Source organism: Ovis aries, chromosome 22 (genome assembly GCF_016772045.2).
Source record: "Ovis aries strain OAR_USU_Benz2616 breed Rambouillet chromosome 22, ARS-UI_Ramb_v3.0, whole genome shotgun sequence".
Classification (NCBI taxonomy): domain Eukaryota; kingdom Metazoa; phylum Chordata; class Mammalia; order Artiodactyla; family Bovidae; genus Ovis; species Ovis aries.
In genome coordinates this window covers 6,685,476-6,704,747 of record NC_056075.1, presented here as the reverse complement: position 1 = coordinate 6,704,747, position 19,272 = coordinate 6,685,476, and the positions used below count along the sequence as shown (strand labels likewise).

General features: G+C 37.6%; 1 protein-coding gene across 4 annotated transcripts in view; it reads left to right on the top strand.

Moving 5' to 3' along the window:
• Positions 1 to 16,805, top strand: part of PRKG1 (protein kinase cGMP-dependent 1) — a 1,392,774-nt gene extending 1,375,969 nt beyond the window's left edge. For all 4 annotated transcript variants that reach the window (XM_004020002.6, XM_015103265.4, XM_042238622.1 and 1 more), the window contains 5 exons: positions 198 to 361; positions 9,347 to 9,469; positions 9,552 to 9,614; positions 10,838 to 10,904; positions 12,382 to 16,805. In XM_004020002.6, the coding sequence (XP_004020051.3) occupies positions 198 to 361; positions 9,347 to 9,469; positions 9,552 to 9,614; positions 10,838 to 10,904; positions 12,382 to 12,480 (516 nt within the window). In that variant the 3' untranslated portion in view covers positions 12,481 to 16,805. The remainder of the gene's footprint in view (positions 1 to 197; positions 362 to 9,346; positions 9,470 to 9,551; positions 9,615 to 10,837; positions 10,905 to 12,381) is intronic.
• The last annotated feature ends 2,467 nt before the right edge of the window (positions 16,806 to 19,272 follow it).

The following is a 19,272-nucleotide window of genomic DNA, read 5'->3' as shown; positions in this document are numbered from 1 at the left end:
TCCTGTTGAAACTGAACTGATCAGGAAGGGTTTGTTTGTTTGAAATATAGAGATGAGTCCTTTTAGAAGACAGGACTGCAATAGTTTGCATCCGTTTTCATTTTATGATTATCATCAGTATACTTCAACAAAGTAACTTTTCCACTTTTAAGCTTAATCGAAAGTGGCTTGAAATATCTTGTTTCTCTCTTTGTAAGGTTGATTTTGGCTTTGCAAAGAAAATAGGATTTGGAAAGAAAACATGGACTTTTTGTGGGACTCCAGAATATGTGGCCCCAGAGATCATCCTGAACAAAGGCCATGACATCTCAGCCGACTATTGGTCACTGGGAATCCTCATGTACGAGCTTCTGACTGGCAGGTATGGACATTGATAGGGAACTGCCGATAAAGATAGGCCAGCAAACAGCCACTCCCTCCTGCCTGTGTCCCTCTGATCAGGCTCTTAAAGTTCTTTCACGGGTCTTGTTACCACACTTTTTAATTAATTATGCAGATAACCACAGAGAAGGCAATGGCAACCCACTCCAGTACTCTTACCTGGGGTCGCTTAGAGCTGGATATGACTGAGCGACTTCACTTTCACTTTTCACCTTCATGCACTGGAGAAGGAAATGGCAACCCACACCGGTGTTCTCGCCTGGAGAATCCCAGGGATGAGGGAACCTGGTGGGCTGCCGTCTATAGGGTCACACAGAATCAGACACGACTGAAGCGACTTAGCAGCAGCAGCAGCAGCAGCAGATAACCAGAGATTCTTAAAGCAAAAGTTAAAATGAGTCAGATGAGTGCCACAAACTCAACATCAACTCTTGGTCTCATTATTTATATATATGTGAATGTGGAAGGATCTAGTGTCTTTCTGTGAGATCTGAGCCTAGTCGTTTAGTCAGCAAGAAAGATGATAGTCATAAAAATATAGTCTGTTTTTCATAGAAGAGAACCTGTTAGCAATTGTTATATCTAATTGAAATGTGAATGCAGATCTGTTGTGTAATATTGTAGTAACCAACAACTAAAAAAGGTACTACAGATACGACCAGGTATAAAACAGATCATAAACTCAAGGAAAAGAAAAACAAATAACACCACGAAGCCTTGGGCTCGTTCAGCACAATGATTAAGAGGGTCATGGTCATTATGAAGTAAAGAGTTCAGAAGAAGGTTAAATTTGTCCGGGGAGGCTTTTGAAGCACATAGGACTAGCTGGATCTCACAGGAAGAAAAATGGAAAGTACAGCACTTTCCAGGCAGAAGAGGTATGGCTTAAATAGAGGGGAGTACCGCACAAAGACATGAAAAGGGCTGATGGTAAGAAATGACGGAAGATCAGTAAGAGTCACGTTTCAACAATAATGAGTGCTATGCCTGAGTGTTTGGACTCCATCCAGAGAGGCAGTCATTGAAGAGTTTCTGATAAAGGAGTGACATGTGTTACAGTATTTAAGAAAAACAATCTAGTGGTAATGTGTAGAGCAAATTGGAAGGATGGGGAAGCTAGTTTGAAGATCATTCCAGTAATTCAGATCTAAGAGGAAGCATGCAGTGTAACATAACGAATTACTTATGAAAACCTAGTAGCTATAGTGAAAATGAGAAAGGTGGCACTTTCGGTCTCACCGTTATGAAGATACAATGACTCTATGAAGTACTTAGAAAGTCTAGAACATAAGAAGCACTTCATTAATTCTAACAGCTACTCCTAGTACTACCATTGCCAGGAATAGTTATGTGGTGGTTTTTTTCACTACTCTTGAAACATTTATGTTGACTTCAAATTAATAGACTTTATTGGTGTTTTCTGTTAATTTTAGATGAAAGATATATAGGCAAAGGTAGCTAAGTAATATACAGGAGAAATGATTCAAAGAAACATAGGAAGAGTTCAGACTAACTGATCTAGAATTTCTCTGTGGCTGTTAAGCATGAGCTTTTTAAAAAAAATATATCTTCAAAGACATCTGAGTGTTCATAGATGACAAAAGTTGTAAACCTGCAGAGTTCAGGAACAGTACAAAGCTGAAAACCAGATTATAAGCAACATAAAATCATATATAAGCAACAGAAAATAGAATAATAGCAATGAAAACCCAACCAGGGAGAGAGTAAACAGACTTAGGAAAAATAATGGAAAAGGAAAGAAAAAAAAAGGATATATAAATTGTTACAGAAAGAAGATACAGATATCAAAGGAAACAGGAAAAATAACTATATGTCCCCAGCTCTTTCTGGCCTCATGAACTGCCCGGCTCCTCTGTCTGCTATGGATATGAGGAGATGATTACCGATGTGATAGGAAGCATACTCAATTAGGTAACAGAAAACCCACGACACAGACTTGACTCAGGGGATCCTTCTGATCGGCAGTGACCATGGGGAGACAGATTCAGAGTAATAACACCACCATGTGTCCCAGTCTAATTTGCTAGATTCAGTGATAGAAATAATAACATAATCGTATGGGTCTCTAAGCTACAAAAGCATTTCATATACGGGATGGGACTGAATTAAAGTTGGCCTCAACCTTCTCAATAGTACTTTCAGTGCCAAAAGATGGAATATCAAGAGCTATGTAGTTCTGAGAGAGACAGAGTATAACAACTAATTTATCCAAGATTAAGTTATTCTTAAAATATAAAGACAATAAATAATGTGGGTATCCCAGGCCTTTCTTGGAAACACTACTATATGACCAAGTCAACTAAGAGATGAATCAAAATAACTTTGTTTATTAAGCAGATGGAAACATTAAAATCTTTGGCAATCTTAAAAGTTTCAGATGGGAGAGAGAAGGTAAGAAAAACTACAGGCATACTTATTTGTCATCATTCACAATTAGGAATCTTAAGTACCTTTTACAATTGAATTATGTCATTATAAAAGAAAAAACTCCAAAGTCAGTTTATAAAATATTTTTTCTTTTGTTTTTTAATTTTATTGGAGTATAGTTGATTTACAATATTGTGTTAGTTTCAGGTATAGAGCAGTGATTGAATTATACATAAATCTACTCTTTTTCAGATTCTTTCTAATATAGGTTATCACGGAATATTGCGTAGAGTTCCCCATGCTATACAGAAGGCCCTTGTTGGTGATCTGTCTTGTGTATAGCAGGGTGTCTGTTCATCCCACGCTTCTGATTCACTCCTCCCTGCTGTGTTTCCCCTTTGGTAACCATAAGTTTATTCTCAGGGTCTGTAAGTCAGCTTCTATTTTATAAATAAGCTCATTTGTTTCTTTCAAAAAAAATTAGATTCCATCTATGAGTGATACACGATATTTCCCTTTCTCTGACTTAACTTCACTCAATATGACAGTCTCTAGGTACGTTAATGTTGCTACAAATGGCAATATTTTGTTCTTTTTTATCGTTGAGGAATATTCCATTTTATAGAATGTATGTACCGCATCGTCTTTACTCTTCTGCTGACAGACATTTAGGTTATTTCCATGTCTTAGCTGTTGTAAATAATGCTGCTATGAACATTGGGGTGCATGTATCTTTTCCAGTTAGAGTTTTCTCTGGATATCTATGCCCAGGAGTGTGATTGCTGGGTCATATGGCAACTCCATTTCTAGCTTTTTAAGACGCGCCTACAATACTTTCCTTAGTGGCTACACCAGTTTAAATTCCCACCAACAGTGTAGGAGGGTTGGTTCCCTTTGCTCCACACTGTCTCCAGCATTTGTTGTTTCTAGACTTTTCCGATGATGGCCATTCTGACCAGTGTGAGATAATACCTCAATGTAGTTTAGATTGGATTTTTCCAAGGTCTGTTTAGGTCTTAACCCAATCAAAAGTGGGAATGTTGATTCTGTGATACAGAGCTGCATGTTTGCCTCCAAGTTTTATTGTATCCAACATTACAGTTAGGTCTTTGAGTTTCGTGTATGGTGTTAGAGAGTATAGTAGTTTTACATATAGCTGTCTAGTCTCCACAGTACCACATTTTTAAGAGATTGTCTTTATTCTTGCCTTGTCTTTTGTAGATTGACCATACGTGTGTGAGTTTACTTCTGAGTAAAAAATGTTTTCTTAATTTAAGAGACATATAGGAATTAATATTGTTGGTGAACAAGTACATATTGAAATTCAGCATTTCTCTCAGTTTTATCCTCATGTTAACTTCAAGTAAAATTAAATTGAATAGTTTTTTTTTTAATTTTGAAAAGCATGGATATATAATAGTCTTGTAGGTCTCTCCATCTACACAGAGAAATGTATGAAATTATCTTTGTAAGTATCTATTATTATTTAAGGGCATTGGGTGATTTTTACTTTTAAGTAATTTATATGTTTCACGTATTGCATGAATATCTTGGACAAAACATCACCTTTAATAAGTGATTTTTGTTGTCTTTCTAATGAAAGTGAAAGTTGCTCAGTTGTGTCCAGTTCTTTGTGACCCCATGGACTATACAGTCCATGGACTTCTCTGAGCCAGAATACTGGAGTGGATGGCCTTTCCCCTTCTACAGGGGATCTTCCCAACTCAGGGATTGAACTCAGGTCTCCTGTATTGCAGGTGCATTCTTTACCAGCTGAGCCACAAGGGAAGCCCTGTCTTTCTAAGATAAATACAAAAGCAAAAACATAAGTTAGAAAAAACATGAAGCTGTTAACAATAAATCCAAGATGTGGTGGTGCTTCATTTTATAGTGAAAATAAAAACTGGCAGGTTACTTTGACAGCAAAGAGAATATTCAACCAAACATTATATAAGGAGAAAATCCTTATATTCTAGGAGAATACTAAATAGAACTGAATATTAATAGGTTATAAAAAGTTGTTTAAACTGAGAGGTAACAGTTAATTACAAAGTAAACAGAAAATACTTATTACACAAAAATAAGCTCAAATGGATTACAGACCTAAATGTGAGACTGGACACTATAAAACTCCTAGAGGAAAACATCAAGTCCAAAACACTCTCTGACATAGATTGAAACAGTATCTTTTTTGATCCATCTCCTAGAATAATGGGAATAAAGCCAGACACAGACATATGGGACCTACTTAAACTGGAAAGCTAAGGAAACAAAATGAAAAGACAACCCACAGATTGGGAGAAGTTCTTTGCAAATGATGTGCCCAACAAGGGATTTAGTATTCAGAATTTACAAACAGCTCATGAAGCTTAACCTCATCAAAACAAACAACCCAATCAAAAAATGGGCAGAAGACCTAAATAGACATTTCTTAAAAGAAGACATACAGATGGCCAAAAATCACATGAAATCAGTATCACTATTCAGTTTGGTTCAGTTCAGTTGCTCAGTTGTGTCCGACTCTTTGCGACCCCATAAGTTGCAGCACGCCAAGCCTCCCTGTCCATCACCAACTCCCAGAGTTCACTCAAACTCACGTCCACCGAGTCGGTGATGCCATCCAGCCATCTCATCCTCTGTCGTCCCCTTCTCCTCCTGCCCCCAATCCCTCCCAGCATCAGAGTCTTTTCCAATGAGTCAACTCTTTGCATGAGATGGCCAAAGTACTGGAGTTTCAGCTTCAGCATCATTCCTTCCAAAGAAATCCCAGCACTGATCTCCTTTAGAATGGACTGGTTGGACCTCCTTGCAGTCCAAAGGACTCTCAAGAGTCTTCTCCAACACCACAGTTAAGAAGCATCAATTCTTCGGCGCTCAGCTTTCTTCATAGTCCAACTCTCACATCCATACATGACCACTGGAAAAACCATAGCCTTGACTACACAGACCTTTGTTGGCAAAGTAATGTCTCTGCTTTTGAATATGCTATCTAGGTTGGTCATAACTTTTCTTCCAAGGAGTAAGCGTCTTTTAATTTCATGGCTGCAGTCACCATCTGCAGTGATTTTGGAGCCCCAAAAAAATAAAGTCTAACACTGTTTCCCCATCTATTTGCCATGTCATGATCTTAGTTTTCTGAATGTTGAGCTTTAAGCCAACTTTTTCACTCCTCTTTCACTTTCATCAAGAGGCTTTTCAGTTCCTCTTCGCTTTCTGCCATAAGGGTGGTGTCATCTGCATATCTGAGGTTACTGACATTTCTCCCGGCAGTCTTGATTCCAGCTTGTGCTTCTTCCAGCCCAGCGTTTCTCCTGATGTACTCTGCATATAAGTTAAATAAGCAGGGTGACAATATACAGCCTTGACATACTCCTTTTCCTATTTGGAACCAGTCTGTTCCACGTCCAGTTCTGTTGTTTCCTGACCTTTATATAGGTTTCTCAAGAGGCAGGTCAGGTGGTCTAGTATTCCCATCTCCTTCAGAATTTGCCACAGTGTATTATGATCTACACAGTCAAAGGCTTTGGCATAGTCAATAAAGCAGAAATAGATGTTTTTCTGGAACTCTCTTGTTTTTCCATGATCCAGCAGATGCTGGCAATTGGATCTCCGGTTTCTCTGCCTTTTCTAAAACCAGCTTGAACATCAGGAAGTTCACGGTTCACGTATTGCTGAAGCCTGGCTTGGAGAATTTTGACCATTACTTTACTAGCATGTGAGATGAGTGCAATTGTGCAGTAGTTTGAGCATTCTTTGGCATTGCCTTTCTTTGGAATTGGAATGAAAACTGACCTTTTCCAGTCCTGTGGCCACTGCTGAATTTTCCAAATGTGCTGGCATATTGAGTGCAGCACTTTCACAGCATCATCTTTCAGGATTTGAAATAGCTCCACTGGAATTCCATCACCTCCACTAGCTTCGTTTGTAGTGATGCTTTCTAAGGCCCACTTGACTTCACATTCCAGGATGTCTGGCCCTAGGTGAGTGATCACACCATCATGATTATCTTGGTCGTGAAGATCTTTTTTGTACAGTTCTGTGTATTCTTGCCACCTCTTCTTAGTATCTTTTGCTTCTGTTAGGTCCATACCATTTCTGTCTTTTATCATGCCCATCTTTGCATGAAATGTTCCCTTGGTATCTCTAATTTTCTAATATCACTATTAGAGAAATCCAAATCCAAACTACAATGAGTATCACCGCACGCCAGTCAAAATGGATATCATCAAAAAATCCACAAGTAAATGCTGGAGAGGATGTAGAAGGAAAGGAATTCTCCTACACTACTGGTAGGAATTAAATTGGCACAGTTGCTATGAAAAACAGTATGGATGTTTCTTAAAAAACTAAAAATAGAGCTACCTTGTGACCCTGCAGTCTCATTCCTGGACCTATATCCGGATAAAACCATGGTGAGAAAGGATACATGCACCCCCGTGTTCATTGCAGCACTGCTTACAATAGCCAGGACATGGAAGCAACCTAAATGGCCATCAGCAGATGAGTGGATAAAGCAGCGGCTGCGGTGAATATATGCAATGGAATATTACTCAGCCATAAAAAGAATGAAGTAATGGCACATGGATGGACTTAGAGACTTTCATACTGAGTGAAGTCAGAGAAGGAGAAATCTCATGACATCCCATGTGTGTGGAATAAAGAAAGAAAATATACAAATGAACTTATTTACAAAACAAAAACAGACTCACAGATTTACTGAACAAACTTATGGTTGCCAGGGGAAAGGCCTGGGGGAAAGCGATGATTAGGCAGTTTTCAACTAATATGTGCACACTACTACATTTAAAATGGTTAACCAACAAGGTCCTACTGTATAGCACAGGGAATTCTGCTCAATGTTATGTGGCAGTCTGGATGGGAGGGGATTTGGGGGGAGAATGGATACATGTGGCTGAACCCCAATGCTGTCCACCTGCAACTGTCACAGTCTTGTCAGTCTGCTATCAGTTCAGTTCCGTTCAGTTGCTCAGTCATGTCTGACTCTGCGACCCCACGAACCACAGCACGCCAGGCCTCCCTGTCCATCACCAACTCCCGGAGTTCACTCAAAGTCATGTCCGTCGAGTCGGTGATGCCATCCAGCCATCTCATCCTCTGTCATCCCCTTCTCCTCCTGCCCCCAATCCCTCCCAGCATCAGAGTCTTTTCCAATGAGTCAACTCTTCGCATCAGGTGGCCAAAGTACTGGAGTTTCAGCTTTAGCATCATTCCTTCCAAAGAACTCCAATATAAAATATTTTTTTAAAGTACTTGCTACAGAAAATAGGGACACAAAACTTAAGGCAGATACTATCCAACCCTTTTTAAGTAATTCATTGTTTTCAGCTTTCTCAGTAGAAGGAAATAATTTGAACTGCTGTTAATAAATATGACAGACAGAAAATAATCCATAAAATGTCTTCCCCCAAAAAATATGAATAAACACTGTATTAGAGTAATTTCCAAGGAAATCAGCTATCAAGTCACATCATCATTATTTCTGAACTTGGGGAATGTGGTGGAAGGAGTTGACTTTAGTCACTTCTGTATTCCCTGAGCCAGGCACAAAGCCACAGGCCCAGGATGGCTAGGTAAATAAACCCAAAGATTTGGTTACGAGGGATTGGCCACTACATCCTTTCTAACAAAGAGGAGGTCTTAGGTTAGGTTATCTCTGAAGGCTGATAAAGAAGGAGAAAAGCATAGGAGGAGCACTATTCTGTAGGAGCATTAGTTCAACAAATATTTACTGACAACTTACTCTGTGCTATGCATTCCCCCAGACTCTGGGAATACCAGCGTGGAACTGGAAGAGAAGATGGGTATAAAACAAATACAAAATGAAGTAGTTACAAAGCACAATAAGTGGCAAAAAAAGAGTTCTATAAGAGAGTATGATAGGTGAATCTAACTTTAAGTTCTGGTATTAGACCATTACATTATGTTAGTTGATAATGGTTCTGTGATTGGCTGTATTAGGTTGATCACAGTAGGCCTTTCTGAGTAAGCAACATAACACTTAAGCTAAGACTTCATAAGTGAGGCATTAACCAGGAGGCCTGGGAAGAAACTTCCAGGCAAAATGAACAGTGCCCTGAGGTGGGAGAATATTTGGTCCTTCAGAGGAGCAGAGAGAAGACTGGTACGCCTGGATCCCAGTGAGTGAGGGTAGAGCTGGCATAAGATGGGGTCATATCAGTGATGCTCCTGTCGCCCATTCTAATGATGTTGGACTTCAAGTGTAGTCAGTGAGCTTGCAAATGTGAGAAAGGGCCAAAAAGTAGAAGAGGCTTTCTGAATGACTAAGAACAGCAAGCGGGGTTAGTCACCAGCACTAAAACAGAAATGAGGGGAACAGTGGACAAACCCGACCCATTTAAGGGTTTTGCTAAATGATTTGCTCAGCAAGGTTTCTACACCGTTTTGCTATGAATCAAGTTTCGTTCCACTACCCCTGTTACTATATGTCTCCAAATAAGAACTGATGTCATTTGTGGAGTTGTTGTTATAACACTGTAACTTTTCTTGTTTAGAAAACTAAATACTATCTCTCTCTTCATATCTGTCATTCTTGCAGCCCACCTTTCTCAGGCCCAGATCCTATGAAAACCTATAACATCATATTGAGGGGGATTGACATGATAGAATTTCCAAAGAAGATTGCCAAAAATGCTGCTAATTTAATTAAAAAACTGTGCAGGTGAGCATTTCGACCGCATTGTTTTTCCCATTATGATCCTTTAAAAAAATAGATTTTTTAACAATTATTATTTTATTTTCAGGGATAATCCATCAGAAAGATTAGGGAATTTGAAAAACGGAGTGAAAGACATTCAAAAGCACAAGTAAGTGTTCTTATAACTTATGGTTTAAGCGTTCAGAGAATATTTCCCAAGGCTGATGATTTTAAGTTAGTGGTTATATAACTGATGCAACTAGTCCATAGGAGCATCCGATGAGACAGGCAAACTAGTTAGCCTTGTTATTTAAGATCTTTCTAGTTTTGTCTCAAGGACTTTATTTAGACGCATCTGATCCTGTGACCTTCTGAACAACAGAATCACTGAATTTAGTTTTTCCCAGCTCCTACTAATTAGGACTTTTCCTCTCCAGCATGAAGAAGAAATACATATTTTTAATTCTGAAATTCTATTCTCTACCAGAATATTAAAAACAAAAGTATGCCACCATATATCATGCCTCATTTCCTTAACTAAAACATATGTTTTCAACCATTTCCTAATTGGATGCTCTGACAGTAGGAAAAAAAGTACAGAGTACAGTCATTTTTTAAAACAATGTAGCATCTTAAACAGTAAACCTTACCCATGTTGATTGAATGTTCTAAAGCTAAACCAAGATCATATTGGTCTTTCCCTATTGGTTTCTGTAACATGCAGAGGAAATTCATATCCTTACCAAAGGAATGTGTTTCCCACAATACCTATGAATGTCTAAAAAGCCTGCGGGAATTTCATGTAATTATTTGCTAATGATGAAATCTTTCAAAGACAACAACAACAACAAAGACCTTTGTGATATTTGGTCCCCATTTTCACAAAAAGCCATACTCAAAGTACCTTCATTGAACCAAAAAAAGAAAGAAAGAAAATGAGATACAGATACATAGAGACCAAGACAGTGATGTGAAAAGGTTAATTAACTGAGGCTGCCCAGTAACAAAGATGGAAGGATAATTTTCCCTCCTGACATTTCATTCCCTGATTCTGCCTCCTTAAAATAACAACCTGTAGGGTACAGGGCCAAGCATATTATGGCATTTATTAAGTTATAATGATCATTTTGGAACAAGGTCATGACTGAAATAACTAGAATAAAAAGCAATTGCTATTGGTCTTTAAAATTTTGACAATTAGATTTTTTTTAAAAAATGCATTCCACTTAAGAAGCTAACATTTAAAATCTGCAATTAAATAGAAAACATTATTCTTATAATGAAAATGTTTGCTTACCTGTTTTCCATCAGTCATGGACATCATATAAGTTGTTTTGAGAAGGCTTTAACTGAGGTAAAATGCCTTTAACTATCTATTTTTTCCTCTTTTAGATGGTTTGAGGGCTTTAACTGGGAAGGCTTAAGAAAAGGCACCTTGACACCTCCTATAATACCAAGTGTAAGTAAACTTTCCAGCTTGTAATTGTGTGATACACATCTGCTATTTCAAACTTTTTATCCTATGATCAGCTTAAAACATAGGAGAAATAGCAGATTAACAAAATGACACCTTCTAAAATTCAAACTTATAATGTGTTAAATATACAAGTGTTGACAGAAGAGTATAATGAATCTCTTTTTCCACATACTATAAGAACTTTATACATCTTTGCCCAAGAATATATTTACAACCTTAGTTAGTCATATTCATAAATTATTTTAAATTTCTGCACATTCATGTAATTGTCTATATAAGATGCAAAAGCTCTGTAGTGTGTACTTGAGTATACTTAGATGAGTTAGGAATCTGTTATTCTTACCTTCTGGTTATGACTCCACCATGCTCTGTCTCCAAGAGTCCAATCCAAATGGGCCACATCACAACATTCCCTGCCCTGTGGTTTTTTGTTGAGTTTAGACAACAGTTCAGCTACCAGTTTCAACCGTTTTCAATTCCTGGCCAATATCGTTTCATTTATGCTCCACATACTTCCTCCTCCTCTGCCCCCATAGTTCTTTAAAGTGTTCCTAAGCACAGTTCTTTTCTTTTATTGTTTGATCAGGCTCTAAAAGAAAGACATTCCCTTCTAATATAGCAGGTGTTTTGTTAAACTACTAGTCCACAAAGTGAACCAAGTGTTTACACTGTGTTAACCCGAAATAGATTTCAATTGACTGCATTTATATTTTTATTCAATACAGCATCTATCTAATAAAATCTGTTCGGTCTTAACTAATGAGGAGAGGGCTGTTTTGCACTCCTGAGCTCTTCATTTATATACATCCTTTCTTCTGGGACTAATTTAAGATCACTCCTTATACAGAAACAATTGCTGTACTTATTATTTTAATTTGTATGCTTATATTTATGTTTATTCACAAACAAAGTAAAGTACAGATGTTAACTGCATTCATGAAGTTTTCTTTTTAGAACAAAGGCAGAATAAGAAACTTTAAGAGGAAAATAAAAGCCTAAAATATCCTAACTTATACTCACCAGGGGTCTCCTTTTATGCGACAGTAGTATTAAATTAAATGGAAGAATATATATATATATATATATATATATATATATAATGTATGTAAATATATAGAATAGAATATGAAGTCCTAAATATTATAGAATATGAGAGAAACTAAAGTCTGCTTCTTCAGCACCTTTATTTATGCTCTGCATATTGAACTGCCAGTCAACTTGTAAGAGTTTACAGAGATGTTTTCTAATTATTTCTTTTAATCACACAACTTATTCTTCCCTAGAGTGTAAACTCTAGAAGGGCAAAGCTATGCCTATTTTTATTCACCACTGTAATCCTCAATACAAAGGACAACTCCTGCTCATGGTAGACATGCCCAAAATAGCCACTGAATAAGGAATGAATAAAGATTGCTTTTAAAAATCTAGCTTGGAATTCCACTAATACTCTTGTTTACAGGTGGCATCACCCACAGACACAAGCAATTTTGACAGTTTCCCTGAGGACAATGACGAACCACCACCTGACGACAACTCGGGATGGGACATAGACTTCTAATGCATTTCTCTTACCTGCTTCTGCCTTGCTGGAGACAGCTTTTTCTAAGACACAGCTGCCAGCAAACCTGAAGGAAAGAGAGAAGATGAGTGCTCGGGGTCACCATGATGCCTTTGATCGATGCTGCTCCAGTAACTACAGTGGCATTAGGACTTATTGCTTAGATGACAATAGTGCTCTTTACATGTTTTCTGTTTGAACCTAAATATAGCAGTTGACATGGTGGTCCTGAAGGCAAGCCTTTCACCAGTAAAGAGATGTTCTTCATTGTTGCAATGATCTTGCTTTGCTCTGATTATAATTCGAAAGACTGTAAGAAACACTTCAATCTAGTAAAAGAGTCAGTACCTTGCTAGAATTATCAAGAAGATCGAAAAATAATATATTGGGTACTATAGATTATTATGGTACAAAAACTGGACTCTTCCCTTTCTTTAAGGGAGGGTTGTCGGTTCTGTTACTGCAAGCCGGTGTATATACCGTACACAAGAGGACCACACATCTGCTGGTCACAGAGGTCATGTCAAACCAGTGCTAGAAGTTTCATGATTTTATTTCCCAGCAGTGCTGATGACGAGACTGAATGTTCCCTTTCCTTTCTGACAGATTTTAGAAACTGGTATGATAAAAGCACAACTGCTATGGATTCTGCTGAGAAATTTCATAGCAGGTATATACGTGTTTTCACAGAGGACTGAAGAAAAATCAACATGCATGATATATCTGCTCATTTCTTTTTGATAAATTGGCATGACAGAGTGGGGGAAAAAAAGCAATTCACAAATCATTTCATATTTTTTTAAATAGTGTGCTTAAAGATGGTCCTGGAAATAAATGACTAGCAGCCACTTGGTTTTAATTTGTTACCTAACACACCCTCAAACTGAGGCTTAAAATATTCCCTTTTATAAAAATAAACCCTTACGATAGGGTGGGGTGGAGAGGGATTAAGATCCATCCAAAAAAAAAAAAAAACTATATAGGTGCTATGTACATTTTTCATCTGTAAATGTCAGTGTCTGAACAGACAACACAAATTCTAATCATTATATGTGTAGCCAGAGACTCAAGCATTTTCACTCAAGTTATCAAACCAAACTCCTGTCAGATTTCACTTATACGACATAGTCTAAGGTTAAGGGAGAAAGGTGACTAAACGTGTACTTGAACTAGCTTCCTGTCTTAGGCCTGAACCAAAAAAGAAAAGAAAGCACAAAACCATTGATTCACCAGATGAGAAAACTAACTTTACGAGGTCAGGAACAAGAGAAGAACCTGGCCAGGTGTGAGATTACCTTTTTGTCCGTGGCAATATGCGTCTATTAACATGTGAAGGGAGAAAGGAAGGAGAGAGAGAGAAAGAGGAACCTGCTATCATCTTAAAAGTAAATTAGAGCTAAATAGAACAGAAATATTACAAATCTGAAATATCATAATAGCTAGGAAAAGATTAGGTTTGAAAATAACAAATTGATTTCATAGAGAAAAGAATTGGCAAAGAGTCCTTTATTGGCAGGCCAGTTGACAACTATTAGGTGTCCTAAGTAGCAGAGCCGACTGGCATTATGCCTCCTTAGACAAACGTGTAATTTTACAAGCTGTCATCCTGACTTGAAACTTTGTGAATGTGGCATATTAAACAGAAGTTTGCTTCTTTGTTTTAAAACTCAATCAAATGTAGACATTTCTATAAAACATATGTCTAACTAGATCATTATATAGTATTCAAGAAGGCATATATTATGATTTTTGTTTGAATTTTTCACAAGAAGTCTTTAGAATATGATCTATTATCAAAACAACAATCTAAGAAACATTTGGAGAACAAAAGTACTAAGGGCATATCATATGTAATTACAATAAATTTAAAATTTTGATCTTAGGATATTATCCTCATATTATTGGATTTTTCCCTCCCTTAATCATTTCTCAAAATTGTTCCTCAAGATACCTTCTTCTACAGGTTTTACAAAACAATATTAAACATAGCAATCTAATATCCAGCTATTAATGCTACTTCAAAAGTTTAATATTGCTTTTAATTTGGGCTTTTTAAAATATATAATTGCAACATTACAGTCAATGTTCAGTGATTTTTTTTTTTAAAGACAGTGGTTTAGGCATGCTAAACGTTTGCTAGAAAATGAAATTTACCTAGTCATTTTAAATAAGAGAATCGTCTCCTGCAACTTTTAAAATATCCCAATAGCCCCAGAAATTAGCACTTACTCTGGGTTTGGAACTATGGTTCAAGTCTAAGACAACCGACATGTTCGAGTTTTGCGGAGAAGGAAGACGTGGCGTTGAGCATAATGCAACTGCAGGTCATTTCTCCCGCTTGTTAGTGCATCTGTGTTCATTTCTCTCGTGGCACTGCATTAGGCTGTCTAAAGCAATCACCAAAAAAACGCAGGTGAACTACATCTCACAAGAGTTACTAAGAGAAAACGTTCATCTAATGTTCAACAATGAATTGTAAGGATTTAAATCCTGTCTTAATGATGACACTAGGGCTAAAATTCATGGCTGGCTTCATAAAGCACATCTCACTTTATTTCTGAATTTTTCATGCCCCTTCTCATTTCTTACAAGAACATCCGAAAAAAAAGAACATCCAGATAAGTTAGAATAGTGCCAACTTGTTTGATCTGTTAACTGAATTTCTTGTTAATATTTCACGTATGGGATATAAGGGCTTTCTGTGTGTCCTGACTCACAGGAAAACTGAAAACTGCCAAGGAAAGGAACATCGTTATACTTGAGATAGATTGACTACATTAGGAAAAATGATTTCTGGAAATTTGCTATGAATGATTTTTATGTTTTTACCTTCTTTAATATAGGAATCAGATCCACATGCCATTTAAAACAAATTTATTTTTATTATATTCTTTACAAATCATAACTTTTACCTAAAATTACGGGATATGCATATGAAGCACACATATATACTATATAAATTCAACTACTGAACTTTTCCTGTTTCATTTCTAAAAGACTGAACTGATGGTGGACTTAAGGAAGTCAGCTGCCATGAAAATAAGGCCATTAGAACCGATGTGCACAGTAGGGGTGGTGTGTGCATTCTCCACAACAATGTTTTCTTTCACAGTCGGACCACAGACAGATATTCATGTAAATAGATATTTTTGTGTGATATTTTGTGGTACATATAACTTTTTTTTAGTGTTTCACAGCATTATTATTTCATTTAATTTGTATGGAATAAAGTTTTTAGGTCCAAGTAGACTTGAATTAACGTCCTGATTGTCAGTATTATTGAAAATTCTGTCAACTGTACTGTTCTTCATCTGTCCCATAGTTTAGAACATGACCTGGCTATCTGGCATTGTTGCAAGTGCCTTAAATTCATGGCATCCTATTAAAAAAAACAAATTCGGTGTTATGCTGCATGACAAAGACAAACACACCTCAAAACGTTGTCCTTTCTTAGCTTGCTGCGTTTTACAGTTCTTTCTGCTGACAATTTATAAGCCTTTATTATATATTGATGAATTACAGAAATGATGAAGTTGTTCTCTTATTTCTGTTCAATGTACCAGAGCTGTGTATCTGTTCATGAGATACAGCGTCATTTCTGTGAAATGTATAAATGTATGTGCAGGTCAAATTAATATATGACATACTACCAGTCTGTATACAGGTATTCCTGTTTTGCTAAGTTGTGCAGATTCAGTTTTAAAAAAAAATTAGTGCAGTCAAATTATGAAAAACCATCCAACTCAAAAGAAAAATTGGGAAATGACTGCTAACCAAGCCTCATCATGAAACCAATGATAAACAAAGTGCACCACTCAACAGAACAGGATGCTTCCTCTGAGTTCTTGTATATGCAGATCACTTATAAGGCAAGTTTTCAACAGACCTGGAAAGCCGAACTTTGAAAGTGTGTTGTTAGCCCTCCTCTTTATCTGCCCTTGCATCAACAGACAGAGCTCTGGGGCATGACAGTGACTCAGAGGTTTGGACTTCCAAGTAAAGGGACGTTTCTTGAAGCATCATCTGTCAAATTTATTTCAATGTATGATGTTTTTACAACTGGTCAGTTCTTTTGTATTCCTACAGCTATGGTTATTTGATTGTCCTCTTACAATTTGTTCTACATGAAGGAGTCCTTTGTTAGTCAGAATGCAACAACTGTCATCTGGTGGTCACTGACCACTTGCACTCTTTTGATGTAGATTAAAAACTTTTTCATAAACGTAACCTGCTTTGATTTGCTCTGTATTTTTCCTGCAGCTGTAATTGCTGAGTGCCTGTTGTATACTTTATAGAGTTGAAATAAAAAAATAATTACTTTTGAACTTAGTTGATGTTTAATTTCAGGCAAGATGCCAAGGGCAGAATCGGTGTATTAATACTGAAAGACCATGTAGTGCTTTTGTAGAATGTCCCTATAACATTGTAGAAAATACTTATAAATCAAATGTCCCTCAAAAAGTGATATATTATCTATTGTTTAGATGCTAAGTTGTGTCCGACTCTTTTGCGACTCCATGGACTGTAGCCTGCCAGGCTCCCCTGTCCATGGGATTTTCCAGGCAGAAACAACGGAGTGAGTTGCCATTTCTTTCTCCAGGGGATCTTTGAAACCCAAGGATCGAACCCGCATCTCCTGCGTTGCAGACAGATTGTTTACCACTGAGACACCAGGGAAGCCTGGTCTAGTACAAAAGTAATCCAACAAATCGGCTTATTCAATAAGGTTAACATTAAGCCATCCAGTGTCACACTTAGCAGTTTTCTGAACACAACTACCGCGCCACCACCATCACCACTACTGCCATACACTCCTTTTGGGACTGCTGCTGCTGCTAAGTCGCTTCAGTCGTGTCCGACCCTGTGCGACCCCACAGACGGTACCCCACCAGGCTCCCCCGTCCCTGGGATTCTCCAGGCAAGAACACTGGAGTGGGTTGCCATTTCCTTCTCCAATGCATGAAAGTAAAAAGTGAAGTTGCTCAGTCGTGTCCGACTCTTCGCGACCCCATGGACTGCAGCCCACCAGGCTCCTCCGTCCATGGGACCCCCACTCAAATTCTTGAACTAGACAGTGCACGCATGCTAAGTCTCTTCACAAGTATCCAACTCTTTGTGAACCTACGGACTGTAGCCCACCAGGCTCCTCTGTCCATGGACTTGTCCAGGCAAGAATACTGGAGTGGGTTGGCATGCCCTCATCCAGAGGGTCTTCCAGACCCAGGGATCAAACCTGCTACTCTTATGTGTCCTGCATTGCCAGGCGAGTTCTTTACCACAAGCACCACCTGGGAAGCTGGAACTAGGCACACAATCAAAGAAGCAATATATAAGAATATAAGACAGGCTAGGAGGGAATTATTCAATATGAAAAGTAACCTCATGAATCTTTGTCTAAGGTTTTTCACCTGATCCCTCTGTTAAAGTTTACATGCATAAAGAATACAGATTTAAAGGAAAATATGATCAAAAAATCAACTCTTCAAAGCTCTGGTGAACATTCTTGCTACATTACTTGAATGATACACAAATTAAAACTGGTTGGAACATAAAGTTTCTCTTAATCTAACTGCCTTTGGCTTGTTGACATCATATTATCAGTGACAGTGAATTGAAACCTGTTTGTGATGAAAACTAGAAATTTAGCTTTCTCAGACAGGCCCTCCCCAGAAGAAACTTTAAAAATACTGTCACGATAGCACATTCAATAGTTTCATTTTTTCCTACAAACAGAACTGTAAGTTTGTAGTATTCATCATTTTTAAGTTCTATTATTTTCATATACTTTTCTAAGAATGATCTTTGATTCCAGAAAATTATTGTTTGTACTAATCACACAGCTTTTGCAGAGGCACACAGATCAGTCCTCATGATCATGAATGCAATTGGAAGAAGAGGATGTTGCTTCCACACCACTGTTACATCCTGTATGTTAATTGCAATTGAAACAAACAACTGAACACTTATTTGACCACAATGATAAGAATCAATACTAAATTTGAGATGAGTGAATCAGTAGTGTGATCATCCAGGATGATCACGATATGTTTGCAGACCTGCTCCAACAGTCACAATCATAACCCTGAATATGTTACATACACAATATACAAGTCACAATGCTTATATTCTTTTCCAAGAGTTCTAGTCACAGTTTTCTTCTGTATTCCATAGTTCTCCTAATTCAAAAGGACTATAAATTGATAAAATAGTAGTGTTTACCTCTGGCAATTGTTTCTTACCCAAGATGAGTATATGAAGCAAAAGACAAATCTATCCATATGCCAATATGCAAAGACAAACAGGTTAAGTCTCAGCCTCATGAAAAAAAAAAAAAAAAAACAGGATAAAAAGGAAAAGATAAAGGTGTCCCTGGGATTCCCTGGTGGTTCAGATGGTAAAGAGCCTGCCTGCAATGCGGGAGACCCGGGTTCGGTCCCCGGGTCAGGAAGATCCCCTGGAGAAGGAAATGGCAACCCACTTCAGTACTCTTGCCTAAAAAATTCCATGGATGGAGGAGTCTGGTGGGCTATAGTCCATGGTGTCACAAAGAGTTGGGCACGACTGAGTGACTTTGTTTCGTTTCGTTTAAGGTGTCCCTATAAGCCACAAAGTCTGGCCACAGAGTTCATAAAAATTAATAGGCTGATGATATATATTCTAAGACAATGTATTCCAAACATCAATGGCATAAAATATCTGTAGGAAATATGGCAAAAAAAACATAAATTGCCAGCATTATCCAGTTATTTTGAGGCACAGTCCAGTAATCTTAATTTATAACAAGCTCCTACC